Source organism: Lepidochelys kempii, chromosome 2, assembly GCF_965140265.1.
Source record: "Lepidochelys kempii isolate rLepKem1 chromosome 2, rLepKem1.hap2, whole genome shotgun sequence".
In the NCBI taxonomy this organism is placed as follows: Eukaryota; Metazoa; Chordata; order Testudines; family Cheloniidae; genus Lepidochelys; species Lepidochelys kempii.
Window position 1 is genome coordinate 225,895,325 of NC_133257.1, and position 17,893 is coordinate 225,913,217.

Below are 17,893 nucleotides of genomic sequence, written 5' to 3' on the forward strand. Positions count from 1 at the left end.
CTCCTTCTATTTCTCCCCACCCCCCATTTTAAAAAGCCAAATACTAGAGTAAAATTCTCAGCATAGCAAGTGGGGATTTAAACATTTCCACAGCAGCAAAACAATGAGAACAGTGTCAAAGCACAAAACAAGTTCAACAAATATTACCTGAGTGGTCTGTACAAATAAGACATACTTTGCATGTCTGATTGGCTTCTGTTTTATGCTAAAATAATTTGGCTGACTTCCTAGAAGGTGAATGAATTGAAATGTCAGAAGATCACTCTTTCCCCCACTCCCCCCCTTCATTAAGCCCAAATAATACAAATATCCATCTTTGGATGCATACTGTGTGATACTTAATATCTGACTTTCTACAAACAAACAAAATAAAATCAAGTTAGGTCTTAAAACTACTTGATAAAAATGAGAGAGTTGAAAGTTTTTATACTGAATTTATCTTTAAAAAGCACTATGGACAAAATATTCAGCTGCTATAAATCAACCTAGCATTGATTAGTCGATGAATCTGTACTGATTTATACTAGCTGAAGCTTTGTCCCTGACAATTCAAAATATTTCATTCAAGGGGTTTTTTTTGTTGGGGGGTGGAGGAGCGGCACTATTTTCTTATCTTCAAAGTAAGCAAAGTGTGTTCTGTCACATTAAAACAATATTTATATGTTAATTTTGGCTTACCATCTATTTACACTGTTCCCATTGTTCTGCTGTGGGAGTGTTTAAATTACAATTGTATTTTCATTTAAAAAGAGGAAAAAATGCAACATCAATAGAGGAAAATTTGTGGCCAAGTTAATTTTATCTACCAAGGAGAAAAGCTTCAATGAAATATTTCACCGTACCTTCAACACAAGTTTACTGTTACTATATTCTGCTTGAAAGTGTCCTTTTAACTCTTACCTTCACATTGTCTGGATGAAGTCCTCCAGGATGTTTGTCCATGTACTGACATAAATCAGTGTGCTGAAAAAGGCAAAGTGGAAAAACTGTATTACTATCCCCATGACTACATTAATATTCTTCCACTTCAAAGTCACTGTTTTCGCTGGACAGAGCAAATGGAAGTAGGACATGTATTTTCTCAGTTATACCATGATGGCTTTACCTCCAGGCTCCATTCTTATTAAGCACCTCTATACTTGACTCATAAGATTATTGATAAGAACTAAATTGTATCTAGTTTCCTTCTCATTTCTCTTGTACATGGTTAATTTATTAATTTACATCTCCTTCTAGCATACACAATAGGTCATCTCTTAATCTATAAGACTCCATAATACCATCAATGCCCTATAGGTAACATCCAGGGATGGGGGAAATCATATAACAAAAACATCACAAATCCTGCTCACACTATTGACATAGAATATCTTTGGAATCAATGTTTCATGTGAGTAAAACAAGCAGGATTTTGGCCCAGGATTATTTATAGAAATAATTCTTAAAATAGCTGTAGAACAGATTGCTGAATATTGTTCAGTACAAAAAAAAAAAGATATGATGAAACATGGCAACATGCACGTGTGTACATATGCGTGGTCGATTATTAGAGATGTCAGAAGCAGATTCATAGTGAAGATGTGTTAAGGTTTGCACTTATAGCAGGATTAAAATCAGTTTCTCACTTTAATGATTTAACAGTCTCTGAATTTACCACAATAACTCTCCAGATGACAACTGAACTCTCCATATAAATTCTTAGTAAACATTTATTAACTTTTGCAGAGGAAACATTTGAAAACACTCTCTTTTGAAATCCCCCTCCCCTCCGTTTTTTCCCTTCACATTTCTTTTGGCTCTGACCAGTATACCACCTTTATCAGATAAGGTGGTATTTTGATTCTCTGCTCCATACCCACAATGTAACTTCTGAAATTACAGTCAGGACTGAAAGAAAAAGTATCAATTGGCATAACCGCTAACGCACTGGAGCTGATCTTTCCATTCAGGAACTTGGACAGCATCTTGGGGGGGGGGGGGGAGAGGAGGAAATCAACTAGCATTTCTGCACAAGACAGTTGTCAATATATGCACTGCATGCAGGGACAGGCCAGTTGTGTGTAAGCAGTGAACCAGGTGAGAGTCTTGGAGAGAAGTTTTCTTCCCCAAGCCAGAATGGTTTCTTGGGTCTCATTTTGCTACCCATACAACCCCAGGAACCTTTCTTTTATGTTCATTCAGAAGTCTACTATATACCTAGCCACTAACATTTCCTCCTGATAGGATTCAAATTAATATCAGGAATAGCCACTCCATGCTTCGTTGCCTTCTTGCCTCCACATCTAAGCTATCCTTTATTCTCACAACCCTTCTCCAGTGTGCCAATATTAGAAAATTAATGTGGGACTCAATCAATTTGCTGAAAGTATTTTAAAATTAGTAAAAATTTAAATATATAATTTAAAACATTATTTCTTCGATGCATACATTCAGTCGGCTGGACATTAGCATGTTTCTTTAAGAAACTCTGCTGTGGCCTAAAGACAGCAAATATTCTGTATGTAGTGGAAATTTCTAGGTACTATAATGTGTGTGTATATCACAGGGAAAAGGAAGAGGAACCTATTCAAATGGGCATGAAGACGTAAGCAGAGGAAGCAATTTCCTCCCAAACACACGCTACGAAGAGTAATGTTTATTGGATCAATTTACAGTTAACATATCACTGAAGTAGTCTAACAAAGAAAATAAAAGGTTAGTTCATGCATTTACTTCCCCTATCAGTCGGGCTGCCAATTTTGGTTGGACTTATTCCTGGAGGTTTCACCACATGACTTAGTCTTTAATTAAAAATTAATGTTTAATTCCTGGAGACTCCACGACAATCCTGCAGGGTTGGCAACCCAACCCGTCAGTGTTAGTGTGAGTTAGTTAAATTGTATTTTGTACAGAGGTTTATACTTTAAATGTGATCCTTTTACTTTCATTTTTTCCAGCTCTAAAATCCACTTCAGTATTGGCTCCCCAATCTTTCCCTCCAAATCTTCTGGGACCATAGCAAGAACTACCCAATCACTCTTAACAATTCATTACTACATTGAACACTCAAGGTTCTGTTTCATTGATTTATTATTAAGCTTCCTTGATGTTGATATAAAGTCACCTTTGTCACCTTTTAGGTGTTGAGTGATTGATACTGCTTGAGCACTAAATCTAGCACAAACATATAATGCCTTTTGGCAAAACATCTGAAACATCATTACTGCAATGATGTAAACGTTTCTTTTCCAGTTGGCGTGGAATAAGTTTCTTCCTCTCAATCTCTCTCTGATTATAGCAGTAGAACAGCAACCTCCATGGAATAAAATGTTCTCATTTAACTTCCATGTGAATTTTTGAATAAAGACAATTTCCATTATTTTTGATAGAAGTCTTAGTCAAATTTTTTGACAAAAACTTCACTGAAATTTGCTTTTTAAAAACATACGATGAGAGACAAGCATTGCCCTCTACCATGTATATCAACGACATACATGCATTTGACACACCTGCCCACATCACTGTGGATACTCATACACAACAGGGCTGCAGTTCAGGCAACCTGGATTTCCCCTGCAGTTCAGCCTTCTAGCACCTAAGGATAGCAAAGCAGTGAACTCCTGGGCTCGATCCTGCAGGAGGACCTCCATGAATTTGTGAAGGGAGTCCCAGAGGCTAAAATTTCACCTGCCTAACACAGCCTGGTGGTTAGACAAGTGAAATTTCACACTTGCTGTTGAATAAATCTTTCTACCAAATAAATCTAGTCTCTTGGCATCTTCATTTTTCAGTGTGCCAATGACTTGGCCCCGCTCAGCACCAGCCAGTCCCTTTCATTAACAGTGGACACGACCAGTGACGCTGCTAGAGGGTGTGTATGCAGGTATATATGACCTTTTTGAAGGAACATAATACTTCTTTTCTGCCTTCTTGGAAGTTGGCAGAATAGAAGAGGGGGTCTCCCACAGCGATTTGGCAATCTTAAGGACCCCTGGTTGGACAGCAGAATGACCCTGGTTGGGGTGGAGGAGGATATAAATGTTAAAGAGGTTGTCAGACTCCTCTACAACCGCCTCAATTTTTAAGTTCAGGTTGGTAGCCACCCTATTAAGAAGGGCCTGGTGCTCCTTGAAGTTGTCAGGGGGACTGCCCATTTGGGAATCTGCCACCACTTTGTCCGGAGACGACAATGATGAGTGCACCGCCGGAGGAGGGGTGCGTTCCCCTTCCTTCTCCTGGGACGTCTCCTTACTTGCTGGAGTCTGATGTGCTGCCCTCACCTCGGATTCGGTACCAAGTTCCGACTCTGGTGCTGGCATGGTTTGTCTGAGGCGGCCAGGGAGGACTGGTGAGAATACAGAACCAGCATTATGGGCACACCCCACAGTTCCAGTACGGCCACTGAAAGGAGAAGGGAATTGCTCGCTTGCTTGATTCTAGTAGTAAAGGGCAATGGAACTGAATATTGGCACCATTTTCCCCAGGCAGTGGTGATTTTAGCTGATACCTCACTCCTGAGGATATCAGAGGCAGAGAGAGCACAGCTGCTGCTGCTGGTGTTCTGAGGCCACCTGGGCCCCTATGCTGCTAGCCTGTGTACTGCACTGGTGCCTGCTGAAGTAATTGCTGAGAAAGTATCCTATCACAGCAGAAGAAATGAGGCAGCCCTCCCCAGAAACCTTCAGCAGAGGATTGCAGAGTACCTCCATGAGGACTGCAGAGTACCTCCATTATCGGTGCACATAAACAAACTGCTCCGCGTCACCCCTAAGTCTAGAGGGGAATGAAAAGCTGATAGCAACTCTACCTCTGTCAGGACTGGCTGGACTGCAGAAGAGTCAAAAATAGGTCCTGGCTTGCTGCACAGCTGGATCCCCCAGTTACCAGTTCCCCATACTCCTCCTCCTCATCATCCATCTCCTCACTGTTTGCGGCAAGGGCCTGTGACTTGGGCTTCTCAGAAGTAACCACAGTGTTCTTGAGCAGGGAGGTGGGAGTCCTCCACCAAGCATGGCTTGCAGCTCTTTGTAAAAGCAGCAGGTCTGCGGCTCAGCACTGGATCTATTGTTGGCCTTCCGGTATGCCTGCCGCAGCTCTTTGGCTTTCATGCAGCACTGCTGCTGGTCTCTGTTGCAGCCTTTCCACACTCCCCGAGCAACCTGCTCGTAGAGGTCCACATTTCTACAGCTGGATCAGAGCTGTGCCTGCAGAATTTCTTTTCCCCACAGGCCCAGGAGATCCAAATATCTCCTGTGTATTCCAGGCAGGTGTGTGTCTGAAGTGTTTAGCCGGCATGGTCAGCTGGGAAGTTACACTCAACAATGGAGAGTTGGTAGGTGTGCTTGCCCAGCTAGGCAACCAGGAAAAGGAATTTCAAAAATGTGTGGGTCCTTAAAGGGGAGGGGTGTCTTCCTGTCCACCTGACCCCTGGGCAGCAGAATTCACAACGGTGACCAGAGCGGTCACTGTGGGGCATTGTGAGACAGCTGATGGAGGCCAGTAATGGTCAATGTAAGTAACGTGGTGTCTACACTGACTGTGTTGACCTACCTACAATAGAACCTCAGAGTTATGGACACCTCAAGAATGAATGTCAGACCTATCACCTGTTTTGGCAATCAGGAAGGAACTTTTTCCCCTTGGGCCAAACTGGTAGGGACCGGAGGGTTTTCTGCTTTCCTTGCTGCATTGTTAGAGGAACAACTGATGTAAAAGGAGTAGAATAGGAGTTTTATTATTAGGAGGTAATAAGGGAATGCTTAGTTCATCACAGTTTACAGCTGGTATCCAGGGAAGATTACACACAGACAAGCAATACTGAATAATAATTTTTCTATGCCCTGCTAGGGTCTCAAAACACTTTTCAAACCTTAATGAAGAGAGGTTAACACCCCCCATTTTATGACTGGAAAGATTAAATGACTTGCCCAAGACAATACCTTGGAGACTTTGAGAATGTCTCAAAGGCAGTAAAATTACATGGGATTAACAAAGAGCAGAATTTGGAACAAGAAATATGGGATTAAAGGATAGGATCTAGGATTAAAAAGACTTACTTGGACTATCATTGTTTGTTTTGTTATTTTTCTCTGTAAACTGCCTCAACAAATTTAAATTATTTATGCAAATAACCCATGGAGCAATATTTCATAATGTAATTAATTGGTTTTTGCTTGAAATGTGTTGCAGAATGTGAAAGGTGATTCTTATTCAGTAAAACCATGATGTACATCTGCAGATGTGTGCGCGCAAGCAATTGTAAAGGGAGAACTAATCAGACAGAGAAAAGTTTATGTGAACTAATCTACTTCTGGAGAAGAGGGAATATGTAAATAAATAAAATCAGGAACAAAGGTTAAAGATTTAGGTCCTCCTCCACCTTACAAAAAGGATTCAAATTATGAATAGCTGAGTAAGCCACAAAGTAAAGATATTCAAGAACATGCTCTTGTGATTTATTTTAAAATCAAATATTTTACCTTTTGACTTTAGCCAGTTGAGAGATATTTGAGAATCCACTATCAAACATGCAACAGCTCGCACAGAAAGGCTAGAAAATCTCTCACTAAAGATAAGGTAACTCACAGAAAATGAGCTCTATCTCACAAGCCTTTCTATAATAATTTTACTAATATAGTATTCTCCTAATTTGATTAGTCATTTCTATTCCCCATGCAGTATAATCTCTCTCTCCCCTCTTCCTCAGTCATGATAAAGCTACACGTGACTTTACTGTCCCATAATTCTGCCTAATTGGTTTCAGCTGTCATTTCTGAAACTGAAATGCATGGACAGCCCGAGGCTTCTGAATGGAAAAGGAAGCATTTCCAACCACATTCCCATCATGTAAAACCAGCAATGTGAAAGAGCTCTTCCATTAAAACAAAAACTGTACTATTTGGCTTCTGGCAATGACATCATTGGCAGCAGACAGATTGTATTGTTTCACTGAGGCAGCAAGACTGTTTCAAGCCATTCTTTCCTGTTAAAAAGAGTGCACACATTATTTATGCCCTAGCGGTTTTACTGACTGAAAGTTTCCCATTTTCACTAACAAATTCTTAAACTGACAATACAGTTTACCAAAAACATTGATAGCTGCAATAACATTTAAAATGGAGGTTACAAAAGATCACAGGAAAGTTAATTTTATTTAAATGAAATCTATAAAGTAATCTGTTGATTGCTATAGTACAGTTTTAGTCACCACATTTAAAATTTCTGAAGCTTCTAAGAATGTCACAGAATTCTTTACAATGGAAAGCAATGGAAATATTCATATAATGATGATCTCTATTCCCTTATATTGGAAAGGAAGGGGTTCACCACATCCCTAAAAGAATCCTCCTGAAAGCTATTTCACAAAGTGATACTCATGCAATTTTCAGACAGAGAAGGGATGGAAACAAGACCAGCAAGGCTGACGCAGCAAGGGGTCAAGGAGAAGAACATATATGAGGGATTTTAAAAAAAGAAAAACCTTTGAAAACAATTTTGCTAACAGATGTCTCTAGTGTCTTGGAATTCCCACAAACTAGCAACAAGGACAAATTTACTCAGAAACACATGAGTGATACTGTATAGAAGAAGAAAAAGCACATAATTTATGCACCAAGTCTAACCAAGGTGTTCTGTAAAGCAAACAGATATGCCACTGATATGTGATTTTCTCATGGTTTTGGTGGTTCTTTGAGGAAAACATTTTTTGGTTATTAATTAATGCAAAGTTTCCTTTAAGTACATGGAGAACTCCTGGATTTGTGCCACGGGCATAGATTACTTTCAGAGAAGGCTGAACTGTCTTTGTGGAGGGAGTTCTTGGATGTAAACTCCAAAATACATGTTCCATAGAATTGCGGAGGCAACAGGAGAGTCCAGGGCTTACTCTTGCACTTCCCTGATGGACAAAAATCCCCTCCTCTCCATATCTCTGTACCTCAGCCATCCCCCATCTCCTCCAGAGACATTTATGTCCACATACTTTTGCTTGGAAACATGTAGCTAATATGTGTGAACACACACCACATTCAAATTCAAAATAAAGCAATTAAGATACGTAAACTTATAATAATGCAATGTCAAGTGTACTTCAGATGTAAGGAGAGGAAAATGTAAGGTTCTCATAGCAATATTGCACCTCCTATAATATAAACAATAATAAATAGCATACATAAAACATTTATAAAGGAAGAGGAATAGAAGACATTGCATATGCCATATATACTTTAGTTTATATTGGTAAGAGAACTGTAACTTATTCACTTCCTAACTTTTGAGTGTTTTAAATAACAAAAGGTTAGAGCAACATATGTTTTAATATTTTAGTTTCCTTGTTTCTTCCCCAACCCTCTACCCCCAGGAACAGTAGACTAAAAGCACCTACCACTTTATACTTTAATAGCAATTTACACCTGAGGATCACAAAGCATTTTATAAACATTGATTAATTAAACCTCACCACTCCTCTCTTTGAGGTAAGTTAATTTTAATTATTATCCCCATTTCACAGTTGAGGAAAACCACATAAGAAAGGTGCTGTCGATCCAGGAATAGAGCTCAGATCTGGTTCTAAGTTATGTGCTTTAACTACATGATCATCCTCCCTCTAAGAGTAAGTCTACACTTGGAGCTGGGAGCGTGGTTTCCAGATCAAGTGGACAGACACTCATGCTAGCAGCTCTCATTTAGCTAGCATGCTAAAAACAGTAGTATAGCCATGGTAGCCCAGGCATTGGTGTGCGGCACCACAGGTTAGCTGGGTCTCAATGGGTTTGTACTTGAGGCAGCTGGCCCATGCTGCCGCTTGCCGCTGCCCGTGCTACTGTGGCTTCACTACTATTTTTCATGGGCTAGCTCCAGCAGAACCATCAAATGGGCTTGGGGTTTTTTGACTTGGAGAAGGCTTAGGATTGTGTGCTAAGAGAACTAATTGGGTGGAATTTGTGATGCAGAGGTGTGCCAGAAGGATGTGTCTGTCTTATCTAGACTACATATAATGGAATGACTACTGTAGTCAAAACAAAATGGAGCTGGTGACACAGAGGCCCATTTGCAGTTTACTACTCTGTGTCAGCTACTCTTGTCAGACCTGACATACTCATTACACCTAACACACTGTTGTCATCATCTGAATCTAAAAGGTGCCAGGTAAGAGACCATTGGAAAACTAATGACTTACTGATCATTAATATTCTTGCATGACATATGTGTAACTTTAGCGCCCTCGTGGCCAAGATGGAGTCTGCTCTGCAGGCAGCTCTGGCCAAGAGACAGCGCGCTCAGGAATGCAGCAGGAAAAATTCCCTCCACCCCACGGGCACCTGTTCAAACCCTCCCCCCCCCCCCCAGAGTGAACACACCCACCCACAGGAAAAGTACAATGGATATAATAAAGGGAAATATTTATTTACAGAGGGATGAGAGGAGAAAAACAACAATGGGAAGTACAGGGGGAGCAGTAGAACAAGGTTGCATCCAAACCAAGGCCTCACAGGCCCAGCGGTAGCACAGTCTGAAAGGGCAGACACTGAGCAATGTGTCACAGACACAGAGTTCAGGAGTCCTGAGCAAAATTCCAGTTCAATGGTGAGTCTTGGGTGCGCCTCGTCATCTTCAGCGCCAGTGAACTTTCCCCAGCAAACCCCTCCGGTGCCCTCTTCTGCCGCTCTCTGCAAAGCCACACAGAGCAACCACCTCCCCACTTAACTAGCTAGCAGCCTCCCTCCTTATTCCCAGTGCAGAGTCACAAGCCCCAGTACTCACAGCCCCATGCAGCTCTGGGCAGCAGTGATACTGGATCCAGCTCCAGGCTGTCCTTCTCTGGCGATTCCTCCCTGGCACAGTGCACCTCCTGGCTCCTGTACTTGAGTGTCCCTGATCGGCCACCCTGTCCTTCCCAGGCTTCAGGCAGGTAGCCTCTCTCCTTCACTTTTTGTCCAGGGCCTCCTGGCTGCAGCCCTTCTCTTACCCGGGCTCCAGAGCCACACCCCCAAGTTTCCATCCTTTCTCTCACTGCTCGCCCTCCCCACTGGGAAAAAGATTTAAAAGGGGCCATGCTCTCTAAACCCCAAGGGGTTACATAGGTATGGGGTGTGTACAAAGACTCTAAATATGTGCTAAAATTATGTACTTAAAATATGTTCAGCAAACAGCCTGGCCTGCCACCCCCTAACTGGTTGCCCCCAATTAAAGATAAGTTGAGGGAGGCTAGGCTACTTTGGTATGGGCATATCCAGCACAGAATTGGGAGTTATATTGGTAGATGGCCCTTACAATGATCATGGATGGAAGATGATCAAGGGAGAAGACAAAGACTTGGTTCATCAATGGATCTTAGGAAGACCAATTTGCATGACAGCCAGGTGTACAATCACAAGTTTTAGAAGAAGGCTATAAGAGTTGCCAGCCCCAAATACGGAAGTGAGATGAAAGATGAAGACAATGACAAACTCGAGCAGATTTAGCACGGGTATGTCTACAGAAGCTGGGAATCGCTTCACTCCCATTAATGGCCTGAAGCACCTTTAACCTACATTACATTCAAGGAGGGTCAACACTGCAGTTACAGGGCCTAACCATTTAGGGCCTAATTTTCACAGGTGCTGAGCACTGACTTCAACTGCAGTTAAAGGTACTCAGCATCTCAAACTCAGACCCTTAAAAATTTTAGCTCTGCCACAGGCTTGTACTACACCCTCATGCAAACCACTTAATCTCTCTTTGCCTTATTTTCCCCATCTGTAAAATGGGAATACTACTACTATATTATATCTCAGTCTCATCTGTAACACCACTTGAGAGGTGTTGGGAAGGTAAAGTCACTACTCCTCAAGTGCTTTGAGATCTTCAGATAAAGGTCATTGCAGGCCTATTATGAAGAAATATTAGTTAAAGAAAGTACATAGATACCAACTATGTTATTTCAGTGAGACAGTTAGCATCATATTGCAAAATATTAGAAAGACTTTCTACCTGGCATGCTCAGAATAAAGAGGCAGATCCTCAGCTTATGAAAATTTTCTTAGGCCTATGTTCCTTGAATTAAGTGGTCCTAAAACAATTTACACCTGTTGGGAATCTCCCATGTCTTTATTAAATGCTTATAATATAATATTTTGTAAAATAAAAAATAAATTTGTAACAAAGCAATTAGCCCTCTATGAGGATTAGCCGCTTATAAAAGGTCAAATTGAAAAATTTATCCAATTTTGTGTTGTGTGCACTAAAAAGAGTATTAACCTATTCAAGTGCAAAAACTCCGTCGAATCGTGAAGTCAACGAATGGCTACGCAGGTGGTGTCAGAGAGAAGGCTTTGGATTCTTTGATCATGGGATGGTGTTCCAAGAAGGAGAAGTGCTAGGCAGAGACAGGCTCCACCTAACAAAGAGAGGGAAGAGCATCTTCGCAAGCAGGCTGGCTAACCTAGTAAGGAGAGCTTTAAACTAGGTTCACCGGGGGAAGGAGACCAAAGCCCTGAGGTAAGTGGGGAAGTGGGATACCAGGAGGAAGCACGAGCAGGAGCGCGCGAGAGGGCAGGGCTCCTGCCTCACACTGAGAAAGAGGGACGATCAGCGAATTATCTCAAGTGCCTATACACAAATGCAAGAAGCCTGGGAAACAAGCAGGGAGAACTGGAGGTCCTGGCACAGTCAAGGAATTATGATGTGATTGGAACAACAGAGACTTGGTGGGATAACTCACATGACTGCAGTACTGTCATGGATGGATATAAACTGTTCAGGAAGGACAGGCAGGGCAGAAAAGGTGGGGGAGTTGCACTGTATGTAAGAGAGCAGTATGACTGCTCAGAGCTCAAGTATGAAACTGCAGAAAAACCTGAGAGTCTCTGGATTAAGTTTACAAGTGTGAGCAACAAGGGTGATGTCATGGTGGGAGTCTTCTACAGACCACCGGACCAAGGGGATGAGGTGGACGAGGCTTTCTTCTGGCAACTCACGGAAGTTACTAGATAGCAGGCCCTGGTTCTCATGGGAGACTTCAATCACCCTGATATCTGCTGGGAGAGCAATACAGCGGTGCACAGACAATCCAGGAAGTTTTTGGAAAGTGTAGGGGACAATTTCCTGGTGCAAGTGCTGGAGGAACCAACTAGGGGCAGAGCTCTTCTTGACCTGCTACTCACAAACCGTGAAGAATTAGTAGGGGAAGCTAAAGTGGATGGCAGGCAGTGGGAGGCAGTGACCATGAGATGGTCGAGTTCAGGATTCTGACACAAGGAAGAAAGGAGAGCAGCAGAATACGGACCCTGGACTTCAAAAAAGCAGACTTTGACAACCTCAGGGAACTGATGGGCAGGATCCCCGGGGAGAACAACATGAGGGGAAAAGAAGTCCAGGAGAGCTGGCTGTAGTTTAAAGAATCCTTATTGAGGTTACAGGGACAAACCATCCCAATGTGTAGAAAGAATAGTAAATATGGCAGGCAACCAGCTTGGCTTAACAGTGAAATCCTTGCTGATCTTAAACACAAAAAAGCAGCTTACAAGAAGTGGAAGATTGGACAAATGACCAGGGAGGAGTATAAAAATATTGCTCGGGCATGCAGGAGCGAAATCAGGAAGGCCAAATCACATTTGGTGTTGCAGCTAGCAAGAGATGTTAAAAGTAACAAGAAGGGTTTTTTCAGGATTGTTAGCAACAAGAAGAAAGTCAAGGAAAGTGTGGGCCCCTTACTGAATGAGGGAGGCAGCCTAGTGACAGAGGATGTGGAAAAAGCTAATGTACTCAATGCTTTTTTTGCCTCTGTCTTCACAAACAAGGTCAGCTCCCAGACTACTGCACTGGGCAGCACAGCATGGGGAGGAGGTGACCAGCCCTCTGTGCAGAAAGAAGTGGTTCGGGACTATTTAGAAAAGCTGGACATGCACAAGTCCATGGGGCTGGACGCGTTGCATCTGAGAGTGCTAAAGGAGTTGGCGGATGTGATTGCAGAGCCATTGGCCATTATCTTTGAAAACGCATGGCGATCAGGGGAGGTCCCGGACGACTGGAAAAAGGCTAATGTAGTGCCCATCTTTGAAAAAGGGAAGGAGGATGATCTGGGGAACTACAGGCCAGTCAGCCTCACCTCAGTCCCTGGAAAAATCATGGAACAGGTCCTCAAGGAATCAATTCTGAAGCACTTAGAGGAGAGGAAAGTGATCAGGAACAGTCAGCATGGATTCACCAAGGGCAAGTCATGCCTGACTAATCTAATTGCCTTCTATGATGAGATAACTGGCTCTGTGGATGAGGGGAAAGCAGTGGACATGTTGTTCCTTGACTTTAGCAAAGCTTTTGACACAGTCTCCCACAATATTCTTGCCAGCAAGTTAAAGTAGTATGGGCTGGATGAATGGACTATAAGGTAGATAGAAAGCTGGCTAGGTTGTCGGGCTCAACAGGTAGTGATCAGTGACTCCATGTCTAGTTGGCAGCCGGTATCAAGCAGAGTGCCCCAAGGGTTGGTCCTCGGGCTGGTTTTGTTCAATATCTTCATTAATGATCTGGAGGATGGCGTGGATTGCATCCTCAGCAAGTTTGCAGATGACACTAAACTGGGAGGAGTGGTAGATACACTGGAGGGCAGGGATAGGATACAGAGGGACCTAGACAAATTGGAGGATTGGGCCAAAAGAAATCTGATGAGGTTCAACAAGGACAAGTGCAGAGTCCTGCACTTACGATGGAAGAATCCCATGCACCGCTACAAACTAGGGACCGAATGGCTAGGCAGCAGTTCTGCAGAAAAGGACCTAGGGGTTACAGTGGACGAAAAGCTGGATATGAGTCAACAGTATCCCCTTGTTGCCAAGAAGGCCAATGGCATTTTGGGATGTATAAGTAGGGGCATTGCCAGGAGATCGAGGGACGTGATCATTCCCCTCTATTTGACGTTGGTGAGGGCTCATCTGGAGTACTGTGTCCAGTTTTGGGGCCCCCACTACAAGAGGGATGTGGAAAAATTGGAAAACGCCCAGCAGAGGGCAACAAAAATAATTAGGGGACTGGAACACATAACTTATGAGGAGAGGCTGAGGGAACTGGGATTGTTTAGACTGCGGCAGAGAAGAATGAGGGGAGATTTGATAGCTGCTTTCAACTAACCTGAAAGGGGGTTCCAAAGAGGATGAATCTAGACGGTTCTCAGTGGTAACAGATGACAGAACAAGGAGTAATGGTCTCAAGATGCAGTGAGGGAGGTTTAGGTTGGATATTAAGAGAAACTTTTTCACTAGGAGGGTGGTGAAGCACTGGAATGTGTTACCTAGGGAGGTGGTGAAATCTCCTTCCTTAGAAGTTTTCAAGGTCAGGCTTGACAAAGCCCTGGCTGGGATGATTTAGTTGGGGATTGGTCCTGCTTTGAGCATGGGGTTGGACTAGATGACCTCCTGAGGTCCCTGCCAACCCTGATATTCTATGATTCTATGAACATGTATCGTGTTTAAGGAAATAAAATATTTCCAGTGAGATTTGTCATCAGACAGGACAGCTCACTCATTTCTAAAGATTTCATTTACCTGTTTGACTCAGAAACTATCTGTCCTTGATTGCTTGGATTTTTTTGGTCAAACTTAACATTTATACGGAGTTTATAAAAGGGTTAATAGATGTAAATCATGATACAGAGATAAGCAATGTGTTATGATTATAGGAATATCAGTGGAAGGTGTTCTAAATGGTTATAATCCATAGTTACAAGCAATTTATTGATCAGTTGCACAATTGATTAACCATTTGTTAAAACATCTATTAATTATTTATTAATGCTTGGGTCAGTCCATCCAATTTCAGTTGTGAGAGAAATGAAAAAAAAAGCAGAAAACCCCATTGAAATTCCACAAAGTTTGTCTGGAGGGGCCAGGGTTGAATGCCCCCCTAAGTGGCATCATTACCCCTCCAATTCTATGGAAACCCTTCAATATGCTCAGCAAATCTTCCCTCCCTCTCAGACACTGTCTACTTTTCACACTCATTTCTTCGTTCGTTCCTTCTGACTCCTATGTCTATATCTCCCTTCTCCTCCTTGTGTGCCAAGCAAACTTCCTTTTTCGCCCTCAGAAATCCCTGCAGAAATCTCACTTCCTCAAGCTAGTGTTGTTTCCATCACCAAACTGCACTCCAGCTTTAGCAGGACCTGGTCTCATATCTATTCATTAAAAAAGGTTTGAAAAACAATGCTTTCCCTAGAGCTTTATTCCCTTATCACCTGTTCTCCATCTACAGGATTTCCTCTCCCTCTGCTCCTCCACCCATGTTCTATTGGCTTTTTCACTGAGCAGTCCAATGTAAATGTTTCGTTTCTTCTCTGTGCAGAGACCAGGGGGCCCGCAGGGTAAAAGAAATGGGAAAAGCAGCTTTCTCCCTCCCCTACTAAAAGCAAATGGAGAGCTCCTCGCTTCACCCCTTTCCCAGACTTGGGGGAACCCTGTTCCCTCAGATCTCCCCCTCCTTTCTGGCTGGTGAAGGAAGGACTCACTAAGCACTGCAATCAGAGGTGGAGCAGCAAGAGAAGCTGGTGCCTGGCTGGAGAGTTTCTGGGCTTCTCAAGTCTTTACTGACAGTGAAGCAGGAGCAGCCACTGACAGGAGAGGAAAATAGGAGATTCCTGCTTTGGATCCATCTACTTTTCACTCCTGTACAAAAAGATCTCTCTTCCCACTAACTTTCCCTCTCCCACAGAGGAGAGAGACCCCCACTCCTTGTTCCCTCTTCCTTCCAAAGGGAGAAGGGAAGGAGACTCCCTTCACCACCAGCTCCCCTTCTCCTCCTGAGATTTCAGACACGAGAGGCAGATGAGTGACCCCGTATATAGTTTGCATAGTAATCTGGGACCCTAAAGGGCACAGATAAATGTAAAAGAATTTGACTCACTAATGCAGATTTTATGACATATCAACGTTTTTAATGATCTCTTTATTTTCAACTAGTATAATTCTACTCTTCTGACAAATAAGACAAAAGCATTTTGATCTAAGTTATCAAAAAATGACTATCTATTTAGGGTGCCCAACTTAAAAAAAATCTTAAAGGGGCCTGATTTTCAGATGGAAGGTGCTCAATGTTTTCTTAAATCAGGCCCCTTTAAGGGGTCTCAAGATGGGCACCCAGTCACTAATCATTTTTGAAAATTCAGGTCTGTGGCTCTTTTAATTGTAACACACTACATAGTTGTACAAACTGTGTTTATGTCAAACAAGAAACATATTTCTGCCATAGGACAGAGTGCAAAAAATAGGAATGAATGCAATTTATTAAGCCAATTCATTGCTTAAGCAAACTATGTTTTGGGTCTTGTAATCAACCAATGAGAATTAACTTATATCTTTAATGGGAAGTAATTTTAAAAAATAAGAGACACACAAAGATTAAAATAGGAAAGGTAAACTGAAAATCCTTGGTTTAAAATTATATAGTCTTGTTAGTCTGGGAGCTTTTTCCCCCCATTAATAGCATAGTTGAGGCATAAATATAATTATTCCTCACTAAGAATCATGCTTTCAATTATCACATATCTGTTCTCATTTCAGTTCTTGTTCATAAATATTAAAAGCATAATGAAAAGTATTACTAGATATATTCATTTTTCATATGCCAAGTACTGAAGGACATAATAACCAGTTCAGTTATTGATAATATATCTGCATAATTATGTGTCATACTACAAATCTCATTAATGTTTAGAGATTGCATTGTACTAAGCTTGTACCGTTTACTGGAGATTTTTTAAATTAGTTTAATGTTTATGGATAAATTTGTCTTCCTTCTAAAAAGACAAATGAAGAACTAATAATTCCAACTAGCGCCAAGTTTAGTAAAAGCAGACATGAAACCTTCTTCAAGGAGCTCTGCTTCATCTCTCACCTGCAACCCTCATCACTTCCTCTGTTGGCTCAGTGTGAACGTGGCTTATGCACCTTTCTGTAGCTGGAACACCCCACAAGGTCATACCATCTTCTGACAGGGCCTTTACAGGAGGGGAGCAAACAGTCATGCTCCTCTACTGGAGTGTGCTGGTGAATAGGCTTTTGTCTGCAGTCTCATAAGCCACAAAGTGCATTTTCAGGAATAGGGGAGATAAAAATAGAAGATAATTCCACTATTAAAGATGAGTCAAAATATTTTTCATTTGATTTTGGAGAAATTGTGCTAATATTATTTACAAATGGCCTAAAAAAATACACTATAAAAATTGGGAAGCAAACATACATACTATCCTACAGGGAAAAGCAACTAACTCCGGGGGAGGAGGGCATCAGCCACCCAGCACACAACATACTGCACTGCAGGAAGGGGAAATACTTAATCAAGGACCCAAGGAGAAACTCTGAATCTTAAAAAAATTGACATCAACTGCAACATTCACACAGAGCGCATCAGACTTTTATTTTTAGGGACTTGTGTAACAAACCCCTATACAGCTAACTACATAGTACCAAATTTACCTGCCACAGAAAGATGAAAGACCGAGTCAATCCTACCAAGATTTGAAACAATGGTTCCAGGGAGTCCAAATATTCCTCTCTATTCAGGGAATAGCAGGTGCCTTTCAGTCAATCAGTTATAAATTTAAATTTTTCTCTTTAGTCTTCTGTTCAGCAGAGCTTGAATAATGCTCAATTATTCATGAATACTTAGTCGATGTAATAATCGCCAAAGCATGCTAAGAATTATGCCCTAATATTAAACTACAGTATATATTATCCAACACTGATATTAGTTCTGTCATTCAGATGGTGCACGTCTCTCCTGGGACTGAAGGATGTGGGGTCACATATCACACCAGGACTTTGCTTTATATGCAAAGCGGACAACATTTCACTGTGGGACCAGAGGAGGTGTTTCTGTCAGATGAGTTGTCAAACAAGGACCTTCCTTCCTGATTCTGGTGGCCATCAGTGGAAGTTAAAAAAAA

The 17,893-nt window shown here is 41.9% G+C and overlaps 1 protein-coding gene across 5 annotated transcripts in view; it reads right to left on the minus strand.

Annotated features, from left to right (window-relative positions):
* CDK14 (cyclin dependent kinase 14) overlaps window positions 1-17,893 on the minus strand; it is a 501,539-nt gene that overhangs the window by 253,725 nt on the left and 229,921 nt on the right. For all 5 annotated transcript variants that reach the window (XM_073334004.1, XM_073334008.1, XM_073334007.1 and 2 more), the window contains one exon: window positions 901-963. In XM_073334004.1, the coding sequence (XP_073190105.1) occupies window positions 901-963 (63 nt within the window). The remainder of the gene's footprint in view (window positions 1-900; window positions 964-17,893) is intronic.